Here is a 14,751-nt window from a genome sequence, read left to right on the forward strand (position 1 = left end):
GGCAGCTGCCCTGACCTCACCACAGCACCTCCAGTGCAGATCAGTCCAGGGCCATATATGCACACTAGAAACAAGACACATGTTGTTCCTTATCCCACAGATCCAGAGGAAGACACGGGTCAGGAGAAGGGTGGTATCTTCCCAATGGTGGAGGGTATTCTCCCTCCTGATGACAGATACGCCAACAATGTGATCCTCCAAACACAGAGTGTGTTCACAGAGATATGATATGAGTAGGCGAAGAACTGCCAAACCCACTTGAAGATGCAAACAGTGGTCTCACAAGACCTACAAACAACCAAGATGACACCATGGGGAACACATCTGAAATCCTACTTCACTGAAGGACTGCTTTAGATACATTCTGAAGTAAAAAGACATTGATTGTGATACAGAATGATGTATGCCCACACTGGCACTACAGATTTCAGGCAAAAAAGTTGACCTATTAGTTAATTAATTAATTAAGAGATGTGATTTGACTCCAGCTGGTAGAAATCGGAGATGGTGAAAATACTGTCAGAGAATAGTACACTGTTCCTTTACCAGAACAAGACAAAGATGGAAAGAGATTCAGTCACTCTGCTATAAAGCTGGCTGAATTTCCAAATCTTTAAAAATTGAGTGGTGGGTACTAGGGATGTGCAGAGGGTCCAGTATTTGTATTTGTATCTGTATTTGTTGAGGCAGCAAAATTATTTGTATTTGTATTTGTATTTGTATTTGTATTCGAATAAAAGTGGAAAGAGGCTTAAAAATCCTGTTTTTGTTTTTTTTTACGCTTTTAATTTTAGAAAATTTAAGTGTTACAATAAGTCTTCATGAATAAACTACCTTATGAAGGAGGTCCCCACACCAGGTCTCGAACTGGAGTCTCCCAGATCATAGACGACTGCGCTGACTACTGAGCTAAAACTTTACTCATCGCCTCATTGCAGGCAGACCTCTATCTATTTATACACCCATAACACAGAGACAGTACACCATGTAACATGTATAAGAACTTCAAAGGTGATTCTTGCTTTGCACTTTTCATTTATTGCCTATCTTTTACGACCTAACTTTGCTGAAAGGAAAAGGGGAACAACAGGTTATGGAGAGTCTGTTGGGACTTACCCCTGATAGATGTAACAGCAGAGCAGAGGAGAGACACTGCGATAACAATGTAACCGACCTGCAAACTGGTATTTGACATGTTTTCTTTTTTCATATAAAACCCACTATTTGTGCTTTATTTAATAATGTATTTGTATTCAGGCACACCCCTAGTGGGTACATTCACACTATGAGAGCAACAAGCATTGCAGCAAAAGAATAGTACACCACATCGCTGTCTGTAATCACAGAAGATGGGGATAGGGGAAAAGGGTTAGTCACCAGAGTATCAGGGTTCCCAGGTCAATATGTGCAACTGGGGCGTGGCACACCACTGTACATGTACCAACAGGACCTGCAACCCTCAGGGCCCAGGTCAGATTACCTCAGAACTGCTTGAAACAGACACAGACATGCAGAAACAGGAAGTGCAGTACATAAAGCAGATAAACTCATACTGTACTACACACATTTCTTATGAATAAGATGAGACTGAGCTAGAGTGGTTCAGGAAAGACAAAGAATGGTTTAAATTGAGTAAGAGGTCGTATTGGACAGATGAGACACAAGACACAGGAGCAGAAGAACTAAGACACAACACTACACATCTCCCTGAAGAAAAAAAGAGAGTAAAACAAAGTAGTGGGAAAACCTAAGACCACATGGTGAGGCTAATACTGAAACACAGCAGTAGGGAAAACCCAGATTACAGTAAACCTCTAAAGCATGAAGAACAGCGTGTGGTATGATATTCATGGGTAAAAGACTTGTACACTTATAACCGGAAGGCCTTCACGGTAAAACAACAACCATGGTTCAATTAACAGCTGACTCCCCAGAGCTGACAGATATTCCTATGACTCTCTGGGCTAAAAGTAAATATGATGTTAGTCTGATTAAGCACGCGCAACCAATTGAAATTGTATCCAAAATCAGAATACAGACCATGTAAAGATCAATATCACATTGAAACCAGAAGAGAGGGTACAACACCAGTTTTTAACTCACTCTTGAAAGCAGGAATTATTGTCACATGTGAAACCTCACCAGTCAGAACACCAGTATTTCCTGAGATGAATAAACAGATTTGTACAAAACGTACACCTGGACTAGATTAGCTCAGGGTTATTGTGAAAGTCCAGCAATGTTCTCTGCAGCATTGAAAGAAAACCTGGCAGGGTTAAGTTTGCAAGGGGGGGAGCGCTCTCTTACAGTATGATTGATGACTTAATGATCTGCTAATCAGCAAAAGATGCCTGTGAAAATAATACAAGAACATTGTTGCAATTGTTGCAATGCAATGATATGATAATGGTCACCAAGCTAGTCTGAGCAAATTATAATTGGTGTAGCGACAGGTGATCACAGAACAAGGTAAATCCTTATCTGTGGAACATGTAGCAGCTACGTATCCAAAATACTCCAAACAAACAAAGAAGCAGGTGATGTCATTTCTACTAATGACCTCATACAGCACCAGTTAGCAGCATGATTCATGGTAGAGGACCGACTGCACATCAGAAAGTGACATGGACTTTTACAGACTTAAAATAGCTCTACAAAATAAACCAACATTAGGGCTACAAGACAAGACTAAAGCGTTCAAACAGACTGTTGATGAGAAAAATGGCCACATGTGACTTGTGCTACTACAAGAGCATGGAGACAGATTAAGACCAGTTGCATAACTCTCATTGAGAGCCCTGCAGCCTCAATCTGAGCAATAGCAGCTGCAGAAAAAGCCATTATGGCTTCCAGAGGAGGTATGTTTGGTAGGTTATCAAAACTTGACACTATTGGTACCAGATTCTGTGTCAATCGTTCCGTTGGAGCTCAACTTTCTGCATCTAGATGGCTGGTATATCATGCAATGTTGTTGGAAGTGTCTAACATTGCTGTTAAACGATGTACTGTGCCTAACCCTGCAACTCTTGAACAACAAATGAAATGTTCAGCCCAAAAGCCAGACCTCAAAGACATACCACTGGTTAATGTAGAGTTGATCAGCATCCATAGATCAAAACGCTGTGGTAAAAATAGCGGGTTATGCTGTAGTAACACAACATGAGACAGTGAAAGCAGAACCACTCCTCACACACTTCCCTGCACAAGCAGCAGAATTGGAAGCAGTGATAGAAACGTGCAAATTGGCAGAAGGGAAAACAACCACTATTTTTACAGATAGTAGGCATGCTTTTGGGGTGGTCCATGATTTTGGGACATTGTGGAAAAACAAACAGTTTCTGACTACAACAGGGACAACTGATAGCAGATTTGCTGGATGCTGTAATGTTACCCGAACAGCTGGCAATATGCAACTGCGAGGTGCACACAAATAACACAGACTCTGTCTCAACAGGAAATGCAAGAGCAGATGCAGCAGCAAAGCGTGCAGAGCAACTACTTCCTCTTTACAGATGCTGAGCACAGACACAACTACAACTGGAACACCAACAGCTGATTTCAAAGGTCTCACGGAGCAGAGCAACACCAGAAAACCAGGATGGTATTTGATAGGCTCAAATGATCTCTTTCCTTTCTATGTTGACACATGTTGACACACATGTCAAAAGGGGGGAATGCTGGTAAACACAAAAGGCTTCTCTCAACAAAACAAAAGTGCTGTTGCAAATATATTAAGAGAACAATTTCCAGATTAGGAATTCCAAAAAGGAATATCTGAATATATGGAAATTGACCTTAAACCAATACTGTACAATGCATAAATAGGAATCACGCAATTCTGCACTCTGATTAAACTTCACAAAGAGAAAACAAAGTATAATACCTATTTTTTTGTTGTTTTTCAAGATCTTTGAGCTGTCTCACCAGTCAGGTAATATACTGACAGTTTTGTAGAGTGAATACAGTGTCAAAACCTGCTAAAAATGAATATGAATGTTGGGGATACAATGATGATTCCTATAGTGTCACCATAGTGAGTGCAAATAGCAGTTACAGCCATAATTCAACAATCATGCATTTTAGCTAGCTGTTTTCTATTCTTTTGGCAACATACATTATTTAATCAGTTTAATTGCTGCAAATCCTGACTAGAAACAGAGAAAAACTGCTAGCTTATCCATAAGAGACAGTCTTATTTACATGTTGGATCCTGTTACTGTAGTTAACAAGCTAGTCAAGTGTGATTTGTTCAGATTTAGGACAGTGGTAAAACCAGACAGGATGTAGTAACTGCAAACATCTACATAACACTAAGTAATCCAGAAACGTTAATATCTCCTTCTACAGTCCTTACAGTTAAAATACACAATATACAAAGTGTAAATAAGTTAGCTTTGGAGTTGTTGGAATGTAGTTTGTTCACTTTTGATGGAAACAGGTTAGCAGTTCCACCTGCTCTAGGATTTATGCTAAGCTATGCGATATCAATCTTAAATCTGATTCTGGGTAAATTGGAAATAAATTCATTTTCTGACAGATGTTTACTGAGAGAAGCTTTCTCACTGGGCCTTTAGGAAGCAGCTAGATTTTGCTTGAAAGCTTCTGTTTTGTGAAAACCTACAGTGATCCTGATCGCTTATCAGCTCAACCTTCTATCACTCAGGTTTGTTTAGACAACCTGTGATTTTGAACCGGTTCCAGTACATTCACGAGCCTCCTCTGGATGTCTGCAGTTTACTCACAGGCTGCCCGCCCCACCAGCGGTGGTTCAGTTTCTCTCTGGTGCGCAGGCTGAAGGTGGCGTTAAACACCGGGTCATGCATGGTGTTCCCCACAATCCCGTGAGACTCTGGGTAAAGACCCTGGAGAGAGATCCCACAGTTAATGTCCTGCAGCAGCATCACAACAGTAACAGGCTGTACAGACCTTTTGAACATGGATATTGGCAAACATGTGTATTTACATAGCCTACAAATGTCTCCTGTGTAAATTGAGTACATATTAACCCTGCTTTACTGTACGTTCTGGAACTACATGAGACATTCAGACATTACGCAGGGTGACTTACTGTGGCTAGAGTATATAAATTTGGGAAGGTCTTTGATGGGTAGACAGGTCGCATGTAGGGTGACGACGTACCACATGATCCTGAGAGGAAACGAAACCTTTCAGTATTAAACTCCACAAGACATATTTTAGGCACTTAGATCAGAAAAGAAGAACTGAGGAAAGACGTACTGAGTTTATGTATGTTGGGGATGACAGATTTGCCCTTCTTCAGGTAGGAGGCTCTGAACCCGTCAACAGACAGCATGATGAGGGGAGGACGGATGAAGCTGAAGGGGACGAGGACGACATGGGCAAAATTCACCAAAAGCAGTTTTGGAGTATCAAAATTTTATATTTATTTTATTTTAAGATTTATAATTTCATAGTTCTTAAAACTAGTCACTGAGAACATCATCAAACTGGAGTCTTCCTCCTACATGGCACTAAAACTTTGGAGTGAAGACCAGGAAAGAGCTGCACCAGCTAATCATAAACCCATCTCTAAGATTGTGTTAAGTCTCAGTGAGTAATAATAAGTACCAAACTAGTGATTTATGTAATTGGGTTGCACCATTTAAACTTAAACCTGCATTAACTGATGTTTTGTCTGCTAGTTTTCAGCAGGAACAAGTAGTGAACACATCTCTGACATATCATCAGCTTTTCAGTTGACATGTTGAACTTGTTAGCAAACAGTAGTTTATTTCCACATCCAGCAGTTATGGAGCAACATTATCATTCATTTGGAGTCGTGTTTCTGTCCACCTGGTGAATGTAAGTCCAATATTCACTCTCTTTTAGCTCTGTTTTTGTTCCCCACCAACTCCTGAGGGAAATATCTGGATCTTTAGCTGCTAAATGCTCCACTATGTTCACCAGCTAGTCTACAGCTAACTGGGTCTGTTTGCTGTTTGGTGCTGAGCAGGTAGTGCACAGTGACTTTGTACAGCTTTTTCTCTAATAACGACGCTATGAGAGCGCTGAGAGTGAACCAGAATGGTAAAGTTGCAGCCGGACAGATAAACAATGAGCTGAAACTCACTATAAAGCTCCGTAAAGCCGAGAGGAGCTGCAGAGTCTCTGATAACATTGGTGTTATAAAAAATATGAATTATAGGTGCTTTAAGAAATGTCTTAGCAGGTAACGTGTAATGTAATGTGTTGCTAGGAAACTTCTGTAGTGCCGTCCAATTAGAAGCAACCAATTATGTAAATAGAAAGTCAGTCACAGCATTATGAATTGTTACATAACTTCCAAAAATAACAGTTTTAGTGGCCAAAAAAATATAATAAATTTAACTGCCAATCTGCAAATGCACTTGACTGTGTAGATTCAGGTATGTGAAGCTTGTGGCAGCTAATAGCCTGGAGCTGTTAGCCTCCAGCAGAGATGAAGAGCTACAGATGTCTGGCAACCTCACTTCTTTCTAACTCCACACCCTCTGATTTTTTCTTTTTTTTTAAAAACTTTTAAACATCACTTGAGGCAATTTATCAGATTTCACACAGCTCCCTCTGGAGCAACAAAAGGCTTCATACGACTTTTTTCACATGGTGTGAAACATCAGTTTCAGACTCACCCTGCGGGACACTCGGCGCTCTTGATCTCCTCACAGTCTCCTTGCACCCATGAAGTCTCACCTCAGAGGAAAACCACAGCAGAGAGTAATCATCACCTACTTACATGCCCATTTCTAAATGTCAACGTTAACGAGAAGAGACGTCACAATGTGTACCTTTGCAGAGCGACTTGTAGTTGGAGCAGCAGTCTCCTCTCTCCACGCAGTCCTCTGAGCAGTGGCAGGCGTGCTCATCATCCCTCTTCTCTCCGCAGCGATCCTGTGTGCACTCGAAACCTCCCGCTGAGACACGAGGAAAAAGGAAAATTAAATATCAGTAAATTAGAGTAACCACACCGCTTTAAAATAACTCACAGCATGGCTACGACTCGTTTTAAAATGTCACAAATAAATACATTGAATTATGACAAACTAAATCTCAGGTTCACACAGTCTGTAACGAATTATCTGATTATAAACTATCCAGACCTCATAAATCTAGTCAAAAGTAGCTCATGGTTGTAGAATTCATTTGGAAAGATTTTCTGTTCTGGAAAATGCCCCAGTGTTGTTTGCTTAATGTTTTCAAGATGAAATTGCAGTTGCACTCTCTTCACCAGGCCAAGATCTGAATTAGCATCAGATGAAAATCATCATCACTTAGATGAAAATTTTGCGTTTTGGCTAACTCTGGGACAAGCTGATGTACTTGTCCTTTGTCTCTGTTATATCAGCACCAGCAGAAAGCACTTACCATGTTGTGTACACTGAGCTTATGGAGCACTGGATATACTATAGTACAGCTAATCTAAACACATTTCATAGTAAATGTATAACTCTACTGCTTAATCTTTTAGCAGTAGCAGCTGTAAATGAGTGTTTAGTTTCCGTGTATCAATGAATGATATAATATGTCATAATAGTGATTCAGCTTTTCCATGGAAGTTTTTACATTTGTTCCCTCTGTCTTTTAGAGGTCTTTCCTGACTTAATCCTCTGTTTTCAGAAGTACTGATCTCTTTCACTGCTTTCTCTTTTTGGACTGTAATAGAGGAGGGTTGTCAGGATGACCTGTGATGAACACTCAGATGATGACGGATGAAGAGAAGAGGACCACCTACAGAAACTGCATCAACGGCAAAATCCATAACAGCATTATTCAGTGCACAAAATGAGACTTATATGATACATATCATGCTTTTTTGCAGGTTTCTTTTGTTTTTATACTGTTATAATGTCGGATGCTTGTGTTAAACATCGTCAAAGTTACAAAATTTGAGGTGAATATATGTAAAAAGTTCCCTGAAGGTCAAAAACCACACTGGTTCCTGACTGGACACGATGAGAACAAGTAAGCGAGCAAACATCAGATTGTTTCAGTGTTTCCGAATGAAGATGTCTTAACCTGCCAACAGGCTGAGCGACATGTCCTTTGTTTGAAAAACCGCTCGCCCTGGCTCTATTTTTGCAAAGTTTCGCGCACCTAACCCTGTTTTCATTGGTCAAAATCTACGCTGACATCCTTGACGTTTCCGTTTCCCCTCCAGTCAGCAGTCGACATGGACAAAGAGATAGGAGTGAAGATAAATCCACTTTTAAATCCCAAAAGTTTAAAAAATATACTCTGAGCTCTCCTCCCACCAGTAAAGCTCCAGATCAGAGCAGAATCCAGTGTGACTCTGGGTGTTATTCCTCCAGAAGCTCCAGCTCTGCCCCCGGCTCTCACCTCCAGAGTTCCCCGGCACTTTGTCGGCGCTGCGACATCGTTTGTAGTATATCTGGACAATTTTTCACACTCCATTCGCTGGAGTTCCCTCGCTCGCTGTATGTTAGGAAGAGGTGTCGGCCTGCCCTGAATGCTTCATTGACCTCTACTTCCCCATCAAACTGACATCAAATTGTTCACACATGCCCACAAACAGCTGTCTGTTCCATAGCCTTTGTTGCTAAGGTTGTTCATGTTGTCCAATCATGTATTTCGGATCTGATTGGGGCTCGAACATGCAAGCATACAGATGTATTTGAGAGGTTAAATGAAAACCTACTACTAATATACTTTGGGCTCAGCAGGAGGCGGGGCCTTAAAGAGACAGGAGCTAAAACTGCCTGTTTCAGACAGAGGCTGAACTGAGGGGCAACAAATTTTTGCCTCAGGGGCCCCAATAGGAAGCTAATCCAGTAGAGATGGAAACATTTATTCATGTCGGTGCACCAGCATAAACATTCATGATGCAATTGCCCGGATACAATTTGGGATGAACTTGCAATGCATTGTCTCTAATATCTTTGCATCTGTAAAATCTGATTTATCTATATATAATTAGTAGAGGCCCTTATATGCATTTATTATTCAGAAATGTGACCAATAATTTGATATTTAGATTGATTCTTCCTCTCTAAACTGCTTCTCAGGCGTGCTGGTGTGCTACAGCTAAGCGGTGCGCTGCCAAAACATTCCAAGTGGAGCTCGCTCTCTAGAATTATTGTTCCACACATTGGAGTGAGTGGATTATTAAACTATGTAGACAGTAATTGTTTGGGTCACAGAGCATATGCATGTAAATTGGAGACATAGATCATTAAACTCCAAAGGACTTGTGAAAGGGCTGTTTGTAAAAGGTCCAAGTGTTTTTTTTAGAGGCCAAAAAAGAAACTGCATAACTGAGATGCTTACTGAGTTTCACTACTAGAGGATGTTAAGTAAAAATGGCACTTTTTAAGTTAATTTATTATTTGCTGTCTGCTTAAATAGGGGTGAATCATATCATATCACATTGGTAGTTGCTTCATATGTATCTTTAATGTATCGGATCGTTGGCGCTGACGGAGATGCACGTCCCTTTAATCCAGCCAGCATTTTAATTGATCCCACATACACTGTCCTGCTGCCATAAATACTCACAAATGTTGCTATATCAGCTGCCAAAAAGAGTCTTCAACAAACGCACTATTTCCTTCTGTTTGAGAAACTTCTGTGGCCAGCTGTTTCAGGAGATTATTTAGACTTTTTTGAGAATGACACAATATATTTGTGACCTATTTTTAAAAGATTTCCTTCAGAGTGCCACAGACAGGGCAGGGAAATCAGAAAGTATTGAGTTTTTGGTCTTTTCATGGGATTTGTTGACAATTAAAGAATATAGAACAACACCAGCTGTGTTCTTTAAAATGCAAGGTGACACTGTATGAGACTGACCTGTTTTCAGGCAGTGCTCGTCGAAGTCGATGCAGCAGCTGTAGTAGGTTTTACACAGATTGTCACATCTGCATCCCGGAGGTTTGGCCTCCTCCAGCTCGAAGCACCTCCCCTTACAGGAGCCCGCTGAGCTGACCCACTCTGAGGTGACTGGAGGGAGGAGAGGAGCACATTTAGTCAGCTGCACATTGGGGATATGATTTTATTCTTAAAGAAATATCAGTGATTATTGATACTATATTTACATACTAAAGTTGGACCAAACATTCATGAATGTTATAATAATAATAATAATAATAATAAGTTTATTAAGTATAGCACCTTTCACAGAAATGAAATTTACAAAGTGCTTCACAGGAATAAGAGTTGAAAATAAGACCATAAAAACATACATAGAGTAAAAATTAAAAATTAAAAAAAAAAGGTACCACAAGTAGAAACACATGAACAAATGATCATTACACATCACACACACCAATCAGACAACTCAAGAAGACACAAAAGCCAATTTGAAAAGATGGGTCTTCAATAGTTTATTAAAAGCTTCTACAGAGACGGCTGACCATATAAGTACAGGAAGAGAGTTCCATAGTGTTGGAGCCACAAAGGCACGATCACCTTTAGTTTTCAGCCGTGAGCGAGGGACAGCCAGCAGGTCCTGGTTGGACGACTTAAGTGACCTACTGGCGACGTAGAGATGGATAAGGTCCATGCAGGGCTCTATATGTAATAGCAAGAACCTTAAAATGAATCCTAAAACGGATGGGCAGCCAGTGCAAAGAACTTAAAATAGGAGAGATGTGAGTCATCCTGCTGGTTAACAGCCTTGCAGCCGCATTTTGGACCATTTGTAGCCGGTTCAGAGATAGACAATAGTCCAAACGGGATGAAATGAACGCATGGATGATCATTTCTAGTTCCGGTTGTGATACGATGGACGTGAGTTTAGCGATATTTCGTAGATAGAAAAAACACGTATGGGTCAACGATTTAACATGCTGATCAGAATGCATAACCTTGACACCTTGCATAAACTTGCCGTGAGTTTGATTTCCTACTTTACAGGCAGCTTTTGGTTTCAGTTCCTTTCAGTGAACTATGAAACAATCACAGACTAATACAAACATAAATAAACAAAAGTATGGAATGAGCTGTACTGTACTTGTTACCTGCTTCAAGTACTTGTGTCTATCAGAACAATAGTATTTATGTTTTGTCAAAGTCTCATCATAGTAGCATGTGTGTGGTGTTCTGAATACTCGCAGCCACAGAGCTGCTGGTGTTTTTAATCCAACGGAGAAAACAACCAAATTCACATGATCCTTTTTTCAACATCAGCGTCTGCTTTTTGATGGGCTTCTGGATTTTATATTTCATCGACATAACTCATTAATGCAATGGTTTTCTGCAGCATATATCCATTCTCAGATGTAACAGCATCATTGAATACAGAAAAATGATCCCCGCTTGCAAGAAGAGAACTGCACAGTGATATAATAGTGTTATTTAGATCACTTCAATGTAATTCAATTCAGAGAACGTTATTCATCCCAAGCAGGGTGATTTAAAAGTAATTTACCTGTCTGAAGCTAGTTTTATATTTCTATAAGTTCACATAAGATTTTCATAGTGTAGTGAAATGTAGCTGACTGAAAGGAACCAAATCTCTCTAAATAACATTTAAACTTTTATAAATGGTAAACAATAGTGTTAAGTATTTGCAATTTGTAGTTAAATCATTCCAGAATTAACTAAAGTTATCAACAGAATGTGAAGAAATGACTTATATGTATTGTGCTGCAGAGATATCTACTGGAGTTAACATGCTAACCAGCTAGCTAGCCATCCTGTCTTGTAATACCACTTTGTACCTGAGGGGGCGACAGTGGGTCACTGTAGTGTTCAGTCTGCTCTCAGTCCAACATGAGAAGAAGAAGAAGTAGCGCTGCCCTGAGCCACCAGTAGTAATGGAAAAGTCATGCTTTGACACCAACTATGTGCAAGCTGGCATGAGACATTTGGCATCTTAGCACCAAAGCTGGATTGATATTGAAATGTCATATCAATAAATTAGGTCTCTACTGGATTACTGTGTCGTAAAATTGCGTCAATTAATGAAAAAAATGATGTTGTGTGGCAGAAAAACTGCTGTTTTACCATCAGTGAGCTCTGTGACATTTTATGATTTATACCTACCCCAGAGGCATGTGTAACTATTCAGTTGTTACTCAGAGTTATGTTGTAAATTATGTCTGTGGTGCAACTGCTTGTAATTTTCCACTGTGTCTAATGTCTCCATAGCATTTTGATATATTTTGACAATGCAGAGAGAGATGCAGATAGATGCACAGAGTCACTGTAAACAGTAAGCTTTACACTATATTCAGGAAGTGATAATGGTGGTGGTGGGGGGGTTGGGGGGGTACATTTAGGGGAAAGGGGGGGTTGATATGCTGCCCCCTGTTTGTTTGGATCAGGTGGCCAGTTCTTACACATTGAATCTTTAAAACCTACACAATCACCCTTATTGTACAAATGTAAAAAAGCAGGTTTTGCGCAATAAGAACTGATACAGTAAAAACTGTAAAAAAAAAAACAACAAGTAAAAAGGCGATAAAGTGCAAATAGTACAGATTAAAGTGTCTTGTTTCTTTGAAAAGAAAGAAATGTACATAAAAATAATAATAATTATGCCTGCCATGATCGAGTGTGTGATCAAACAGCGAGGCTGCTCTCACCTTTAGTGAGAGGGGGCGGCATGTCTCCTCCCTCTGCAGGTCGGCTGGCTTGAAACACATAAGCTCTGCTGACCTCAGAACCCCACAGGCAGAACACAACCACTACCTGCAGAAAACCACAAACACACCACATTACTAATGATTACACTGCAGTGTGATTAAATGTCAGCGTTAATCAGAGAAATGCTGGTTTCCTGTGGGGGAAGAAGATCTTGTACTCATGTTAAAGTAGCAATACTACAATGAAAAAATGGCCCCCATATAGATGTATTATTGTGATATTCATAGTGATTCACGATGTATGAAGCATTTTAATGTTGACATAGAACTAATTTTAAACACATAATATGTAATTTCTGCCACTAGGGGTCTCAATCAAAACAATAATGGAAAACGGAGTGTGTTGATGGCGTGAAGTAGCGTGGAATCATGGGAGTTGTTGTCTTCACTGTTAAACAACCAGCTTCTCCTGGTTAGGATTACTCCAGTGTTCATCATTCAGGATGTTTTTAGCAGGAGACAAATTATCCGCAGAGGTCTCCTCCTCTCCAAAACAAACAGACCCGATGATTAAAACTGGCAAAAACGCTGAATAGAGCTGTTTCGCTTAAAAAAATCAGTGTTTCTCTGACACTGTTCTGCTGGCTGGATGTCTGGGATGGGCTGCTAGCCGAGCTGCTGCTAACATTTGCTCAGCTTGTTCCTCTGATAACCTAAGATCCAGATGTTCAGCAGGTTTTTACCAGGAGCTGAATTATCCGCAGAGGTCTCCTCCTCTCCAAAATAAATGTCAACAGGGATTAAAACTGGTAAAAACTCTGACATATGTAACGCTGTTTGGCTAGCACCGGACGTCTGGGAGGGGCTGCTAGCCGAGCTGCTGCTAAGATTTGCACAGCTTGTTCCACTGATAACAAGATCCAGATGTCTGATGACTAAAATCCTTCATCCAGTTTAAAGATCTAGTTAAAAGCAACCTAAATTTAAGATCTGAAAAGTTTATTGTAAAAATGTGCCTTAAAACTGAATACAAGTCAATTTATGACATGACGGTGGTGGACAACACCGACGAATTTTCTTGTGCGCGTATACAATTTGGTATGACGCCATTGACAGGCGACCAAATAAAACGGACCGTTACCTTGATTAAAATGACAGATTTCTCGGGGTTTGTTGGAAATGTTGGAAACATTTAGGATAATGTAAGTACACAACTCAACAAAAAATAAAACATAGGTCTAGTTGTTTTTAGACATTTTAATGCAGAATAGTTACATATTATAGCTTTAACAACTACTGTTGTAATTTCTATAATAAAGCACATTTTATAAACTGATCATTTCTTTTACCTATAAAATATTGATCTGAAAAGTAATTTGTAGCTATAAATGTAGTGGAATAACAAGGACAATATTTCCATCTGAAATAGTGGAGTGGAAGCACAAAGTAGCATAAAATGGAAATACTTAAGTTTAGTACTTGAGTAAATGTACTCTGTCGTCTCTTCAGCGGTGTAGATGTTTACAGCACCAAAATAGGTGCTGGAAAAGTGGTCACTATGCTACCCTGATGCCCTAATTAGGATTTCCTTTTCTCCACATTCACGTTCACATCTCACCAAAGAGGTCAGAGGTCACTGGGCAGCTAGAAATGGCAACAACCCTGGAAAGGTTGAGTGCATTGTGATTCCACTCCTGACACTAACTTACTACAGATAAACGTTTAATTTCCACCAAGGTCACACAAGGTCGTATGTAAAGCTCATTAGGATAATAACGGCAACATCAGTGAGCTTGAATCATGTTAAAATGCTTCACAGAGCCAAACAAAAAGAGCTTATCTGTGAAATAAACATGTATCAGCATCATTAGTGACGTGTCAAAATGTATTTTAAAATGTGCAAAACGTGATCGAACATTCATAGTATTAATGAAATAATGAGGAAATGAAACAGGGCTCACACAGAGAAAATAATAAACAAAACAATCAGGAGCTGCAATTAGTCAATTAATAGATTAGTTGGTCGTCAGAAAATTAATTGGCAACTGTTTTGACAATCACTTAATAGTTTCAGTCATTTTTCAAGCAAAAATACCAAAAAAATTTGATGTTTCAAGCTTCTAAAATGTGATTATTTGCCCTTTAAACCCAGTAGTGATGAGTCAGCAGTTCACCATCAACCTGCTGCAGGTGTTTTCATGCTGATTCT

At 39.8% G+C, this 14,751-nt stretch overlaps 1 protein-coding gene across 1 annotated transcript in view; it reads right to left on the reverse strand.

Moving 5' to 3' along the window:
• The window catches only part of enpp2l (ectonucleotide pyrophosphatase/phosphodiesterase 2-like), a 76,235-nt gene that overhangs the window by 59,268 nt on the left and 2,216 nt on the right, over positions 1-14,751 (reverse strand). The window contains exons 2-8 of the mRNA XM_067611884.1: positions 12,543-12,648; positions 9,805-9,954; positions 6,786-6,911; positions 6,630-6,690; positions 5,239-5,336; positions 5,069-5,148; positions 4,743-4,862 (exon numbers count right to left, since the gene is read on the reverse strand). Of these exons, the coding sequence (XP_067467985.1) occupies positions 4,743-4,862; positions 5,069-5,148; positions 5,239-5,336; positions 6,630-6,690; positions 6,786-6,911; positions 9,805-9,954; positions 12,543-12,648 (741 nt within the window). The remainder of the gene's footprint in view (positions 1-4,742; positions 4,863-5,068; positions 5,149-5,238; positions 5,337-6,629; positions 6,691-6,785; positions 6,912-9,804; positions 9,955-12,542; positions 12,649-14,751) is intronic.

Source organism: Thunnus thynnus, chromosome 15 (assembly GCF_963924715.1).
Source record: "Thunnus thynnus chromosome 15, fThuThy2.1, whole genome shotgun sequence".
Classification (NCBI taxonomy): Eukaryota; Metazoa; Chordata; class Actinopteri; order Scombriformes; family Scombridae; genus Thunnus; species Thunnus thynnus.